Source organism: Phalacrocorax aristotelis, chromosome 4 (assembly GCF_949628215.1).
Source record: "Phalacrocorax aristotelis chromosome 4, bGulAri2.1, whole genome shotgun sequence".
NCBI classification, from domain to species: Eukaryota; Metazoa; Chordata; class Aves; order Suliformes; family Phalacrocoracidae; genus Phalacrocorax; species Phalacrocorax aristotelis.
The window spans coordinates 29,501,051-29,517,940 of record NC_134279.1 but is presented as its reverse complement, the minus strand read 5'-3'; the positions used below and the strand labels follow the sequence as shown (position 1 = coordinate 29,517,940).

Sequence of the window (16,890 nt, the reverse complement as noted above, 5' to 3'; positions counted from 1 at the left end):
AAAAGCTGTTAGTAACATTGTTAACAAACAGATGACTGTTCATAACTGTAGCTTTAGTCCCGTGATTTTTTTTTCGTTTAAATATACTCAGTTAGGACCACCCAGAACATATAAATAGTCATGTAATCAGTATCTCTAATACCACACTAGACATAGTCTACAAGCACTTCCATATTTTCCCAAGCAAAACCGACACTGAGCAAGTAGTAAATGAAGACAGTACTCGAAGATTTTTAATTCAGCAGACAGCAATAGACTGGATAAAATATGCACATGAATTTCTCCAATACACACAGCAAGGAGCCTTGGAAAAGGCCAGCATGCTAAAAGCAAAGGAAAAACCTGACTACAACCCAATCCTAAAGTACAAACAATAAACCAACAGCATGAATGACTTTCTCAAACTGGATTCCTCCCCCTCCTGCTACAGAAGACTATTGCCTGACAGAAAGGGATGAAACAATTTTTAAAAAAAACACTCATCACTTTCCTCCTACATTACATATAGTACTAGTCTCATTGTCATTCATTAAAAAGTCAAAAATAGACGTAAGGCACATATAACACAATGCTGCTCAGAGCTGGTATGGCTATCAAAGCAGACCAGTTGGCACATCCCTTTTTCTAACTAACTAGTGATGAGACAGTACAAGCCAGGCTGAAATGAACACTTACCCCAGCAAAAGTCACTCATCTAATCTCTGGTCTCCCTCCAGGCTCCAAATGCTCAAGGTAGCTATGATCTGACATGTACTGAAATAGACCACCACAAGCTTTATTTGCCATTGTTTGCTGTCCCTGGAAAGCACCTTTATATGAATCTTCTGCTCGTCCACATATGGCAATCACAAGCCTAGCTTGGATAAACCCCAAATAATACATCCCAACAGTGCAAAGCACATACTGTGTAATTCTCATTTGTACTCTGTGTGATCTCTGCATATGAATCCCAAGTTATCAGTATTCTGGAGAGACATCTCAGGATATACAGTCTTCAGAGAGGCTTTAGCAATAAAACAATGCCTAGCAGCAGGAATGACAAACAGACAATGCTCTGTGGTTACAGCTAGAGATGCACAGAGGTAGTCCGACCAAAGACTGCTGCTTACTGATGAAATAGAGTTTTCCGGTCTTGTTTCTTCCTGGACATTTACAAATAAGCTCTCTGAAGAGACAGTGGTGCAATACTTTAAAGAAAAGCATATTTTATTTCAAGCAGCAGGGCAATGACGGGGAAATATTATCTGTTAAGAACAACTAAATGTAGTCCTATAGACACATACTTTTCCTATCCACCACAGGTTTCTATAATGCCTACTACCACAGTATTCAGTATTTTTCAGTTGTAATGGCTACTTCTGGGAAAGTTTGGCAGAGATGTGCAAACACCTGGTAGTGACCAATTCAGTCTTCATCCCATCTTTAGCCAAAAGCAGAAGGGAACGTTTCCAGAGGTGCTTGAGCAGAGTATCAGGAATCTCATATTCTAACACTGCATCCTCCAGTGACATGCTCTGAATCCTCAGGCTGATCACTCAGTCATAGAATATACAGTGATTGTTTGTCAACTGATGTCTTTCATCAACATAAGACCTAAACAAACCACCTGTAAATCTTTTAAAGTCATACTTTCTACAATGCAAAATATTTTTCTCAGCAACACTACTGCAGTAGTCCGCTCCAACCTTTACTGCTAAATAGTTGCAAGTACCACTGATACTTTAGCATCTGAAAGGAGGAAATAATTTTTTTCCTAAACACACATTCTTATTTTGGAAGTACAGTTATTTTTCTGGGGTACACACACATCACTTTCTTGGTAGTTTAGGCATGTGTGTTATCTTTATTTGGCAGTAAACACTTTGTTTGTGTAAAGCTACATACTCTAATACTTTTCACAGTGGCGTCTGTCCAGGGCTTTGCTGTAGTCCCACAAGGAGAGCCAGTAGGACATGCTCCCTGGCTGATCTCCAGCTCATCTGTTTGCTCTGTTACCACACTCTCAATTGGCTGCTCTTTGTTACAGTGCCTGGGTTATTAAACCTTTTAATCCTCCACAAGTCAAAATTTCTTTGGGGTAGTGAAGCAACAAAAGCAGCACCCATAACTGAACTAAAATCAATAATGATGAAGTTATGAAAAAAGTTCCTTTATTTGTGAGATGTACTTCAGCTCAATCACTAGGATACAATGATGCAGGCATGGAACAGGAAAGACTGACCCCATGTTCCCACCCCACTCCCAATTCAGGAGAGGAAGACAAGTGAAACAGTAGGAACTGCTCTTTTCTCCAACAAAAGGGTGGGGGGGAAGAGGCATTGGTGGTGCCTTATGCCAAACCAAGAAACATGAGACAAACAAGCCAGGCCTGCCAGAAGCTACTGCAAAACTGGAATCTTCTCCTTACGGTATGTGAGCACAGGCAGAAAAAATAGTCTATGAGAGATACCTGAATCCAGTGACAGATCCTCTGTTGTCATGCTGGCTTTTTCCCATGGCCACAGCTTTCCGCTCTACAAGCTAGATCTTATGCATAGCTCAAGAGAGAACAAGGCAAAGGAAAAATGCTGGTCTTGAACACAATAACTCGAGAAGGCCCCTCCTGATATTATAGCTGCACAATTATTTGCCTTTATCCCATCAATAAAGAATGAGAAAGCAACAATCACTTAGAAAAGCAATAAGGGTGCACCCCTCACCTGTCCTCCACCTTGTTCTATTTAAGATCGTCAGGACAATTTGTGCTAGTTTCCAGATTTCACAGGCACAGTAACACACTGCAGGGCAAGAAAGAACGGCTCCAAGCGAAAATACTCAAGGCAGCAAAAATTTTGAAAAGATGACCCAGTAATAAAAATTCAAGGCATCTTGAGTCAGAGACAACTTAGGAGACTTATCATCCTAAGGATCAAAGAGGTGATATGCTGTGGAAGTATATGGAATTTCACCCACAGGAGTGCATGTAAAACAGGACTCAACACACGAGTCCCCACAACAAACAACACCCCAGAGGGCTATTAAAAAGTGAAAAGAAGAAACCAACACCAGTAAGATAGGAGAAGTCAGCTAATTTTCTTCCATTTCCTCCAAGATGGGAAAAAGCCTTCTCTGTTGGAGAATCTTGTTACTTGGGGGACGAAAAAAGCAGATGGTCAGAAAAAGATGTCAAGCCCAGGGAAATGGTTGAGTCACCATTCCTGGAGATATTTAACAGACATGTAGATGTGGTGCTTAAGGACATGGTTTAGTGGTGGACTTGGCAGTGATAGGTTAATGTTTGGACTTGATGATCTTAACGGCCTTTTCTAACCTAAATGATTCTATGATTTCTTCTTTGCAGAGGATTAGCCTTTCCACAAGCTCATCTGCAGGACTTAGAAGCACTGGCAACAGGAACGCATGGGGGTGATGGGAAATAAAAGGATTTCCAAATGTATGATTTTAAAATGGAAAAATGTCTCTCCTTTGTTAGTCATAAAATCCATGCAGTTTCTCCACGCTGTGCATCTGAATGAGCAAAGGGAACAGAACAATAGTCATTGAAACATGCTGAATTAATTCCACTCCAGAATTTTGTCTCTGCAAGCAAGAAACTAGGTGGGGGATGTTTACAAATAATATTTCCTTGATTTTTGTTGCTTTTGCATTTCGCACAGCAAACAACAATAGCAGCAGAACTTAATTTTTCAAGTGTCTAGAAGGAGAACTAGTCTAGCTTTCTTGTCATGACAAAGCAGAGTTCAATAGGTGAATAACTGGCATAAATACATGCAAGATACAGATTTTTACATTTTTCAGGATTAATGGTTGCAAGGTGTTGGAACACTAGTAAAATTATTTAAGAGCCTGTTCAGATAATGCATCTTTATGTACTGAAATTTAAATTAAATGTAAGAGCAAATATTAGTATCCCCCTCTCTCCTCCCCAGTCCTGTAAAATCCACACAGTCCTGGCTTAGAAGCAAGATATATGTTTTGGGTATCCTTCAGCCCATAAGGACAAACAGGATATGTGCACAGTTTTCTTGTCGGCAATTGTTTTTCAAAGGACCATGCAATAGACATGTAAGCACAACAATTACGGAGTGACTAGCGTATCACTCCCTCTTGATGGCTGCCACTCACTGGGACAATAAAAGAAGTGAGATTTTTTTCCTGAAAACAACCACAGTTTTCATTTCAGGCCAAGGAGAGACACACTTGGCCTGGCAAATTGTGACTTTCTGTGTAGGGATTTTAGCCTGTCCCAGAACAACCAAAGCAATATAAATCACTTTATATTGACGTGTCAAAGGTTCAGCTTAAAACTTGAGATCCAGTTTTAGTGGTCTTGCTCAATAAGAATACTATGCTGGCCCACAGAGGTACTATACTGATACTCCAGACTACGTACAACTTGACTTCTGAGCTGAAGCACCTTCTAGTTACACTGATTTAACAAGAAAAGCTTAGAAACAAAACTTACGCACTTAATCAACCTCTTCCACTTCTCCCTCTTTGTTTCAGTCAACATTATACATGAACTAAGTCTAGCTGACAAATTTTGCAAGGGTCTGCAGATTTTTTTCCCCCCACTTTAGTATCTCTACCTTTGCTACCTCCTACTTAAAGTATACCCCAAAACCACAGTGCTTTCTTTCTAAAAACTCTCTCTCCATGGTCAGTCTGATAAGGTCTCAGGAGACATAATAGCAATTCATCACTTAGACTCACTACTCTTGAATGTAAGTCTTCTGCAAGTAGTGAGGGAACCAGGAAGCTTATTTTCCCAAGTACTTACTGGCATCATACCATGAACAAACCCAATTCCCAATAAGACCACATTATCTAATATACACAACCAAGGAGGTAAATAGACATTTTGTAGGAGTCTATTTTTTAAAAGTCAACAGAAGAAATTACTTGAAGTGGTTAAAAAAGCCAGTGAAATATAAACATTTTTCCCTTGCTGCTGAGCAACGGTACTATATGATGCTTGGACTCAGTACAGATTCTATATGTTAACAAAGTTCATGTCACTGGTACAGGGTGTGGGGTGGAAATTAGCTGCCATGGGTGAACTTTTTTATGGTGCAATCCCAAGCCTAGCATGCCTGAAAACACTGACAGATTGTAAACTATATAGTGCATCCATGTATAGATAGCTTTATTCATCCCCTGAGTTTACCGCCCCCACCCCACCACCCAGCTCTCTTTCAGGTTCATGACTCAGAATGCTAATTGCCCAGTTTTTGTTTAGGGCTGGCTGACTGGCTGTCAAGCCAATTCTATTGCCTATTTGACAAATGAGCTCTTTTGCCTCCCTGCAAAGGCTGTAAGGAAGGTCACAAGACTCTATAGTGTGCTTTTCTTCTTTACAAAGTTTGAAGGGGAGAATTCAAGCCAACTTAGCAAAAAAGAGAAACTAGCCACTAATCCCACAAATCTATCCCAAACTGTTTTTAGCCAACAGCAAACAGGAGTCCTGTAAAATGTGGATTATTTCTTTATATCCTGCATTTTTAATGTGGCCTGGCACACTATCTTTTTATCTTAAAAAGATTCTGTGAAGCAGCAAAAGCATATACAAGTTGATGGCCAGGTTATAAATCAACACAGCTGGATATAAAGCCACACAATTCAAGATAGAAGTAAATCAAAATCCTCCCCCCACCAAATCAGTTTACAGTAGAGGAGTCCTTCTGAAGACCCAATCCTGAAAAAAAAAAACCATTACAAATTTATGTTTACACATTATACAGTAGTAGCACCAAGCTCAACTTTGATAAAGACTTAGTTCATGGGACAGCAGCAGTCTTCACAGATTAGCTGAGGTTGGAAGGGACCCCTGGAGGTCATCTGGTCACCTACACCTGGCTGCCTAGGACCATGACCAGACTGCTTTTGCATATCTCCAAAGAGGGAGACTCCACATCATCTCTGGGCAAACCATGCCAGTGCTTAATAGTCCTCTCAGTAAAAAAAAAGTGTGTATATACATATAAATGTGTTTCAGGGAACTTGCCATGTTTTGGTTTGCACCCATTGCCTCTGTCACTGGGCACCACTGAAAACAAGCCTGGCTCCGTCCTCTTTGCACTCTCCGTTTAGGTACCTGTATAGATTAAGATTCACCCAAGCCTGCTCTTCTCCAGGCTGTACAGTCCTAGCCCTTCCTTGTAGGAGAGATGCTCCAGTCCCTCAATCATCTAGGCAGTCCTTTGCTGGTCTCTCCAGTATGTCAGTGTGTGTCTCATATTGGTGAACCCAGAACTGGCCCAGGTATGGCCTCACCAGTCCTGAGTAGAGGGGAAGAATCCCCTCCCTCAACATGCTGGCAACACTCCTATTACAGCTCAGGGCACCATTAGCCTTCTTTGTCACAAGGGCACAGTGCTGGCTTATGTTCAAGTTGGGGTACACCAGGACCCCCAGGTCATTCTCTGCAAAGGTGCTTTGCTGTCTTATGGTGTACCATTAGAACAGCCCATAGCACTTAGGGAATACATCCAGGCTAGTCTCAGGCAAGCAGCAGCCTAGCTAGAGAAGTGTTTTTCAGTTAAGTTACAGATCTCTCAAGACTTAGGCTTCATCTACTTGGCCTTTGCCTCCAACTCCCCAGCTGCAGCAAGAACAACTGTCTGGGATGTAACTCATCCACCCCCCATGAAGTTGCATGGGGCCAATGAGTATCTGGAAATTGATTTTGCTGACTGCAGCTTCTGACCACTACCTGTCCTCTAGAGAGCTGAGTGAAAGAAAAGTCTCAAATTGGATTGACACAACTCCATTTTTCCATAATTCCCGCTACAAAAAATCAAGTCTGTGATAAAGAGCTCTGCAGAACAGCTATACCTATGCTATGTTTTGTTTGATACAACCATGAACTGAAATAGTCCACACCAAGCACAGCAGGACGCAACAGTTAGAGAAGCTGGGGAGAGATGCTTATTTTCAAGGAAAGACCTGTGTTTTAAGACAATAAACAGTACCTAAATTTCTATAGAAAAACCTATTATATACGGAGTCTGACCTAATGCATATTAAACTCTTGTACATGGTGTTATTTGCTTGTCTTAAAAACAACATGGCATTTTCTCCCACTTTCAGGATCTGATTAGAAATAGTTTAAGATGACTTGATAACAGATGTCCAAATCTCAAGTAAAAACATGACTTTTGGCTGCTGGCTATTGGCAATTATGAATTGAATGCATTTTCCGGGGGGGAGGACGACACACGGGATGGAATGGGACAGGGTGCTTTCCCATATAGGAAATATGTGAAATTTAACAAACTTTTTTTACCTTTTTTTTTTTTTTGCCACAACACCCTCTAGCTGTAGGACTGATATATTTTACATGTCAAATACTAGACTGTAGCTGTTTTCCCTTTACCTGCTCATTCATTCTAAAGAGGAATTATTCGTGTTACCTACTGAAATGATACAAAAATGTTAAAATCTCTTGTTGAAAGACACTCCAAAAATGAAGTTCTTCTCTGGGGCTTAGACATAGGTATAAGCTCTGTGAGTACGCTCAGAGTGTTAGATAACATGTTTTTACATCTTTGCTGAATGAAATTTTGAAAAGTCATAGCACTTCTTTCCAAGCTTATTCAAGCCATCCAACATGATTATCATATGGCATGTAAATATACATATATATATATATATAGCTGCATACAGTGTGAGTCAATAATATCTCATTACTACTTGTGATTATCTACATCCAAGGCACATGCACAGAGCAATTAGAATTTAGGTTAACAACTCACTTCTGAACCAGCAAAATTTGTCCTGCATTTTTAAGTGGGAAAACTCCAGTGCTTCCAACGTGTTATGCGTTCTGCTGCAAGCACCTTAAGTGAACATCGATTTGTAACTTACTCAATGTTTTCCATTAAAAGAGGAAAAAAAACCATTATGTCGCTGAATATCATAGCATGATGGTTATCAGCTAGGTTTTATTATTTTCAATCTTTTAAACAAAGAAGAAAAGGAAACCCTGGCTTTAATTTTAGCTGTTTTCTTTTAGCAAGGCAAACTTTTCATCCAGTAACCCAATACATACTGATTTGTTTCATATATTATGTCTTGATATTTTATCTTCTTCCTAACTTCTGCAGCAAGCAAACTAAAAATTAAGCTCTGGTTCACAAAGGTTCTCTTTCCCTGACACTCTTTCTTCCCATTTCCAAGTTGATTTTACAGTCTTGCAAGAGAGAGTGTTCCAGTGGACAGTTTTATTCACACAAGAAAAACCAACAGGTATTCTGTCTCAGGTTTGGCTTGGGTTTTGGAGTTCATTTTTGTTCGTGTTTCGGTTTGTGGTGGGGCTTTTTGTGTGTGTGTGTGTGTGGTGTGTTTTTGGTTTGGTTTTTTTTTTTTTTTTTTTTTTTGGTCTAAGAGGAACAGCATTTAACATGCTATGTTAAGGCAAAAGCCAAGGAAGTTTATTTTCAGGGAGCTGCCCTCTGAGACATGTAGGCTCCCTCTCAATTCCTGGGGACACATGCAGCAGAGACACACTGCCAATACTGCCTTCAGTAGAGTGTTTCAGTGTGTGAGCTGCAGTTCGAGCATGCATGGATTGAAATGGTTATTTTATGTGAAAGAGTCAGCCATGATTTCTTGCCAAAGCATTATTGGGAAAGACGCCAAGGATCTTCCTCTAGGTGAGCTGAGCCAAGGTTTTATTTGACACAGAAGCTTGATTTTGTTTCAGTAAAAACTGTGTGTGGACACAAAATATGCAGCATACTACTATTCTAATATTACATCAGAAAAAGAGAGAGAGAAAGGAAAAACATGGAATTTGGTGCTATATTCAACTTACCTTTTCATTCCATGCCCACAATCCAATCCCAAGAAATGCTATGCCAAGGAACTAAAGGGGAAAAAAAAAAAATCAGAGCAGGAACTATAAATTTATGGATTATTATTTTTTTAAAAAAATATACATATTGACTCATTCTTTCTGTTGGATTATCAATTTTATCAGGGCTGTGGGGGCTTACCAAGAGTTTTAATATACAGATGTCGTCATTTATTTTACAACTCAACCATTGTAACTGGAAGAATTTAAAACCTGCACAGCTCATTCAGGGATGTTCCACATAGGAACAGTAGGTGCAATAAATGTCACTTTCTCAGCATCAAGGAAGTAGGATTCTTTCTTGTTTTGTCACACTTAAAGCAAACTCCACAGTCAAGCAACACATTATTTTAGTGTTGTATTACCACCACCTGCACGAAACAACTGTTCTTGCAGCTCTCTCCCAGTGAGAGAAACTGATTAAAAGAAAAGTACTGAATACACATGTACTACCAGTTTTAGCCACGTTGTCCACAGAAACACAGAAAGTTGTTTAAATATAACTCATTATTTCTGAGGAAAAAAATAGAAGTAATATTGGTCTAAAAGGTTTTAAACCCCTGAAGCCAACATTTTATAATCTTTCTAATATTGAACGTTTCTGTTTTTCATAAAGGAAGTTACAGTCCCTTTCTCCTCAAGGGACTCAAAAGCACCAAACAAAAGGCAGTATCACTCCCCCGTGATGGAAAAGGGAATAGCACCTATGGTTTTGTTATATGCCTGTATTCTTCATTCCACTGTATATTTTAGAGTGCATTGTTTCCCTCCAAATACTACAGGGTTTCCATACAAAACCCACACTAAGGATCAGTGAAACAAGCAGAACAGGCAGAATAAGCACTCCGTCTCCCAAAATCAACACTGAGTATTTGGCATGATACAGCACCAATCATGTAGAATACTTAGAAAACATATAGCAGGTGTCCCAGTACATATCTAAAAGTCCATCTGTCCAAGTTACGTCTCTGGTTTTTAAAACCTAAGTGCGGGCTAAAAAGAAAACTATATTCACTCTAGTTTCGGGGCATATAATGGAATGTTGCTCAAACATCAAACTCTGGTTTTCTTTGTGATTTCTCCACACTGCAGTGTACAGATTTAGTCTGGCACATAGTATGCCTGCTCTTGATATTTGCATAAACAGTTAAGTGTTCTAATGATTTTTCCTTTGCAAAACAGGACAAAAGTGTTTTTCTGTTGAAAAGTGGGAGGAAGCAGGAATATCAACTTAAAAAGCTTTCCCAGAAATTATTTCAACAGCTTCAAAGCAAGATTCCATCTTCCTTATGGCACTTTTTTTTTTAAGTGGCAATTTTAGCTTTATACTACAAGAATCTCTGTAAAGCATAACTCAGTATCAAGTGGAATATGCTCACTGCGATAACCTGAAGTTCCCTAACACCCCTTGCATCTCTCTGACATTCTCCTCCATGTGTGCTTTGCCAGATGACCAAAGGACCATGCATGATACATCCAGCCAGCTCACCCAGAAGCCCACCTATACTAACTAGGAATTAAACTCCCCTTTTTGACTTGAGGAGTCATGACTAAATTTAACCAATACTACAAGCCAGTATTCTTCAAAGGGAATTGTTGCAGGCTTGACTGTATTTTAATACAAGATAAATGGAAGTTTTTCCTAGATGGATAAACAGAACTGCTGGTCAAGAAAGTGTTATTTCAGCAGCCTTAATTTTCTATAAAGTACAAGAGATGGATTTGAGAATGTCAGTACAGCCTCCTGTGAGCCACCACATGAGCCAAAAAAGGTCATCTTACCTGTATCGAGACTGCTCTTTTTCTATGGTTATAAAGTTTGCCAGAAGACTGTGCAACCCTCCTGACTGCAGTGATTATTTGAAACTTGAGATAAAGTGGTACAAGTTTCCAAATCACTTTCAGACAAAAGCAGTTAAGTTTTTTTTTTTTTTGCAGTAACAGGCTCCTTTCCTTCTTTCTTATGCGGCCAAAGGCACGAAGATTGAAGGAACAGGAGTGAAGGAAAATCAATCGATCTATATATATATACACACACACTATAAAAATCCATAAGCTGCATTTGGAAGGGGCAAATTGTTATTTGTAGAGAAGTACAAAACATTACATTCTGCAAATAGCAAAATACGGTTTTGAACAGAATAAGCATGGAAAACTAGAATGAAAGAATTTGATCAGTGCATACGAATGTAACTTAATAGCATACACATCAGCTGCAAGCCTGGATGACATTCACTAGCTTTATTAAATTTAATCCAGTCAAGGATCCTGATCCTTCACCAGAAGTTGAGACTTAAGGGTAAAATTACCTCATGGATTGCAGAAGGTAGCTTAGAGTAGACTGTGTGGGTCTCAAGCCAGGCCAAGCTCATCTCAATTTACAGGTTGGGCAATGAGACTGCACTATACTAAGCTGAAGCACCTAGAAACTGAGATTGTCAAGCTTCTGGCCAGCCTATCAAGAAAAACCAGGAAAAGTCTGAGAACTCAGTTTCAAGAGGATCAAAGAATTACATGCTGCTCAGTCCTCTCCATATGCCAAAATGGAAATCTCTGTCCAGTTGCCTTTTGAGCAGCTGATTGACCGGGAACAGTGGACAAGATCCATTAGGAGAAAGGTTCAGGATGGAATCACAAACTCTTTATCTCAGGATGCTGTGGAAATCAAAAGCTTGACAGCATTCAGAAAAAAGGGTTAGATAAATTAATGAAGGATCCACAGCTATCGAAAAGTGATTTTTGATACAGCTTCTGGCTCAGGAAGTTTTTACACTGCTGCTCATCAGGAGATATCATCAGGAAAAGATCACTGTATGCATGCTTTGTTGCTTACGTGCCTCTTTCCTTGGACAAACTCTACTTTCATTACTTGAGACAAAACGATGAGCTAGCAGACCACCAACCTAACCCCCTACAGACATGCCCTAGAAAGGCCCACCCTTGCACAAGCACAGCCTGGTATGGGGATGAAGCACACAGGAATGCTCTCAGTAATCCCCACTGGCAGAAGACAGATGTTCACAGGGAGACTCACCAGGATTAACTCCGGATTTTCTTGACAATTAGGAAAGAATATCCTGCATAGCTTAAAAAAATGTTGAAAGTGCTTCGCAAAAATCCTTCTGTATTTTTGCTGTTAGAACCAGAAGTAAAACAGGACACATACCCTGATTATCTTGCAGCCCTTCTGCAGATGCCTTCAAGACAGCCTTGTTCTGCTTGTTTGTAACCAGAAAAAAAACCTCTTCACATCTGAAGCATGTGGGGAGAGGGTGGGGTGGCATACACAATCTCAGTTAAGTCTGGAGAATTTCATTTACATCCATTAAATTATTCCAGTGACTAAAAAGGTGGAAGTTTGCCTCATTATCTACCAAACACTCTACAGACAAAAAGTCTCAATTCTCCATGGAAGTCTAGTAAGACCATTTAGCCTGATTACAAATGGTCACCAGATCTGGGGCAGAGCTTATAAAATCTTGATATTTTTTTTTTAAACAATAATTTGCAGGAGAACATAAAAATGTTCCTCTGGAGTATTACAGCCTTACAAAAAAAACCAAACTTGTGCAGCACTACTTTCTCAGCCATAGATTTTCTAGTCACAAACATCAAACAAATGTGTTCAAATTTCTCTTCTATAAAAAATTATAGGTATTTAAGAGTAGAATGTGTAGCAGTACTTGTCCTGGTGCCCTACTTGTAAAGTTCACATGCAGTCTTCAGAAGTGGATTGGTAAATGTTCCAGGCTACATGTATCTTATTCCCAGTCTCGCCTGCATGGAGGAAAATGATTCTTTGTTGCTAGAGCTACAGCGTCATACAGCACAGCATTTAATTTAAAAGGTGCTGGGGTAAATACTAATGCAAATACTAGCAAAACTAAAGTGATCAGACATTACTTCACATAAAGAATTTTTCATCTCAGCTGACATTCTTTAATAACTTCACACCAGTTTTCAACCAGAAGTACAACAGCCACAGGCCAAGCAGTAAAAGGTTGGTTAATGTGCCACATGCATAAAACAGTGTATGTCCATTAAAGACTTGTGTGAGAAGGAACTATAGCACAGCCACCTAATTTCACCTTCACTACGACAATACAAACTCACCAGCAGAAGCACGTCAAAATCGTCAGAGTTCAGAACCAGAGCTTCCTCACAAGAGCTTTTCCTTTTTTGAGCCTTGTATTTAGGCAGTGTGAAAACCCCTCCCACCAGCCCTTGCTTTGAGGTGCCACAGGAACTCTGCCCACAGTGTTAGCAAGGAGACTATCAGGATTCCTACAGAGAATTTGATGTTTCTTCCCTGGCAATATGCTGTAGGTTATTCACAGACCAAGAATTCCTTCTGTGTGATTGAAGCCAGCACAGCACGGGAATGCAAGGTACAGTATTTTACTGACAAGCACAGCAGTGATCAGAACAACATGAAGTGTAATATTTCACATCCTGAAATACAACCAGGAAGCACAGGACTTCTGAGCTTTGTACATATATAAAGCAGCACTGACAAGTTCCTAACTGACTCTAAAACCCCAGATGAACAATTTTTCCCTAAGTACTTCCTCTACAGCACTCTGTGCTCAGACTCACTCAGAGGTATTTCAAAGTCAGAATACTCACTGCCTTCTCTCAAGTATTTTATGCCAAATCAGTCTTTTTGTTTTCTAAGCCAAGGCAAAAAGGAGCTTTGTGTCTGTGTCAGAGCACAAAGGATTTTGCTGTTATTTTTGTTCCTTAAGTAGCCCTAACAGAGAAAGGGTACCAAAACAGAAATTATAATGAAGTTTCACACAGTTTTCTTCTCCCCTTCATGCCAGGAATGTGGGACTGTGCTTTAAATACATCAGCATTCTTTCAACCAAAATAGGACATCCTTCTCAACTCTCTAGCTTTTGCCTGGACCAGTATCACACAGAAGGAACGCGCCAGAAGTCTGCCCTGTTCCTCCTTCTATTCGTCCCAGTTCCAATAGCTTTTCCATTCAACACAAACTGTTACAGCATGTCATTCTCACGTGGCTAAGTATACATGGTGACCATGGGAAAGGCAAACTGCTCAAAGCATACATACGCATTTACATATTTATGCTAATGCTGACAAAGAATGCATTCCCCTAAAGCCCTTTTTTGTTTGCCTTGAAAGATTAACAGCAGGAAAACTCCATGTACTACAGTCAGTGAACGGAGATGCTGCGTAGGTGACTAATTACCATTTTGGTTCACAGCAACATTCAGATATAGACTGAATATAGACTAAAAGACGTCAAATCTATTTCCATGTTATGAGCAGCTTTTAAAAAACATTAAACTACATTTCACATATGACTGTCTCAGTAATACCTTTTCTCTCCTGATACAAAATGCACACACATGGAAGAAAAAAGATCTCAGTTTCCACATATTTTGCTCAGCTGAATCAATAACACGACTGATTTTATAGAATCATCCAAACTAGAGAAACAGACCTGAGAACACAATGAGAAAAGCTGTCTGCTCCATCTTGCAGGACTCTGTGTGATGCTTTCTAATGAAAAATTAAGCACTTATGAGCCCAATTTTCAAATTTCAAAGCAAGGTACTGTGGCTGTTAATGTATCTTTCATTTTCATCAGTATGGAGTTTTCTGTTTTGTCTGAGAGGCAAGCAAGATATATATACACACACACACACTCCCTCCTCCCCCTGCCCCCCCAAACACAGTCAGTTGCCATTATTTTATTATTGCCTTCTCCAGTTCTTTAATTGCAAAAGCAAGACATCTGCTTTCTGTTACTGTTGCTCTATGTATTTATTTTATTGCTTTCTGGTGGTGCAATTGTAAGCACTGCCAATCAGCTTGGAACAAGAGTCCCTAAAGACTGAAGTCCCTCTCCTCTTGTCCACAGAAATTGATATACTGGAAAACAGAAAAAGGAGGGTGATTTAGACCCTGTTTCCCCTGCTCCAACTTTTGAACAACTCCTCCTCTTAAGCCTAGATAAAATAAATTTAACTCTTTCCAAGCTCACAATGAGACACTAAACTCAGTTCCTGCTGTCTAAAGAAAACACTTTATTTAGAGCTGATTTTTTTTTTTTAAGCACACAAAGCTTACACATAGCAGCCACTTTGTAAAATTCTTCAATAAAAGCTTTTGGGACTTCAAAGGTTTTGTTTCTGTGAGACATAGCTAATAACCTAAAACTAGTACCTTTTTCCCGCCATACAAAAATCAAAGACCTTTAAGGTAAATACCCCACCACTACCACACAGAAACATTTAAAAAGTCTAGAGTTGAAGCAACATCACCACCATTCACTGTCACTTTGGCATACTCATCTCACACAGATCCTATCCCATCTCTTCTACTCTTCTTTACACTCTCTGTTGGCCTTTGTCTCACCATCATCTCTTTTTCTGCTCTCCCTGAGCTCAAAAGACTATGCGGTAGGCCTAAAAAATTCTGCTGTGCACAATTCTCCACGGGTCTCTTCCCTGCCTTCTCACTTCTGAATTACAGTAAGTGCTCTGTGTGCCTCTATTTTTCCTATCCAGCCTTGTTCTCTTCATCAATACCACTCCATCTCTGGCTCAGTCCTCTCCACTGCAGCTTCTCTGCCTGAAGTCAGTTTCTATTTTTAAAACCATCCAAAATTTATGTAAGTGGTGTTTTAGCATGAAACAGTATGAAAACAGTATGGGCTTAACACACAACCACAAGCAGCAAAGTGCAAAATGAAAATAAGAGAAGTGGAAAAAACCAAATCTGAATTCCCCATCCTATATAAGTATGCTAATCATGTCTCTTGGCCAATTTGACAATGCAAAGACATAAGTCTTCTCATTCTGCTTACAAGTAAGAAAAAGTATGAAGGCAAAGAAACCATGGTCTGCTTCAAGCTGGGGTGAAACAAAGCATCTGGAAGCAGTATTGGAAATGGGTCATTTTCCACGTCTGTCTTGCTGCCCAGGGCTAGCAGCTTCCTACTCCAGAGGGCAGCAATACCTCCTCCGACTCTCCTCTTCCTACCGCTGTGCCGATCTCATTTGTCCCCAGTCACCCTACCTGAGCTTCAGGCTATTTAGGTGCAGCCCCACCACGACTCTTCGTATTCTTTTTCTGAAGCTACCGTTCCATTAAAAGCAGAAGGTTAAAAAAAAAAAACAAACCACACACACAGAAAAAAACCCACAAAACACAGCATACATTAAATCCTCATTATGAAACTGATACAGAAATGTTCACTTATTTCAGCTACAAGCAGTGAAGTAACATCCAATTCAGGCATTTGATACAGCAAGCAGAAAGGATCTGAGCTAATCTTTTTCCTTAGTAACAAATGGGCAATTACATTGCCTACACAATTGATTTAAGTAGCTGAGAACCTAAGAGTGCAGAGCCAGGAAACACAAACAGGTAGGATTGTCAACACAGAATGATACTCTGAATGCTCAGCATTTGCTTTTCAGAAAGAAGTCTCAGCTCCTAGCTGTGCTTGTAGCTTAGGGAGAGGGAGTCCCAAAATCGTCTATCACAGCTACACAAGCTGCCACATTCCAAGCCATTTCAATGGGCTATAATACTCAGACATCCATTATTTTCACTTCGCAGAGACGCGAACGCATGCGGAGAATGAGGGAGGCATGAGAAGAGTGAACTAGACTGGATAGAGGGGCACACCAAGTGAACACCACCAGCTTTACAGACAAACCTGGGCCAAACGGTTTAATGTCTCTCCTACTTTAAAATAGCCAACCCACAGCATAGGAAAGAGTGAACACAGGCAGACAGTGAACACACCCAACCTGCAAGTGCACACAGAACTTTTTCCAGCAAATTCTACAATAGCTTTATTGTCTCTTACCTTCACCAAATGCTCGTTTCTGGTTCTTTTTTTAGGGGTCCCCCACAGGAAGATGTTCAAAGCCATTTACAAAGAAACTGGTACCACATATATGAAAAAATCATAGCTTGAAAAGGTAGGAAGTGATTCACTGCAATTTAATGATGTGTCAGAAGCCAAGCTCAGGCATCCAAAATCCTAACCCTCA

The 16,890-nt window shown here is 39.9% G+C and overlaps 1 protein-coding gene across 1 annotated transcript in view; it reads right to left on the bottom strand.

Moving 5' to 3' along the window:
• The window catches only part of TSPAN5 (tetraspanin 5), an 88,429-nt gene that overhangs the window by 14,136 nt on the left and 57,403 nt on the right, over positions 1-16,890 (bottom strand). The window contains exon 2 of the mRNA XM_075090794.1: positions 8,816-8,866. Coding sequence (XP_074946895.1) covers positions 8,816-8,866 — 51 coding nt within the window. The remainder of the gene's footprint in view (positions 1-8,815; positions 8,867-16,890) is intronic.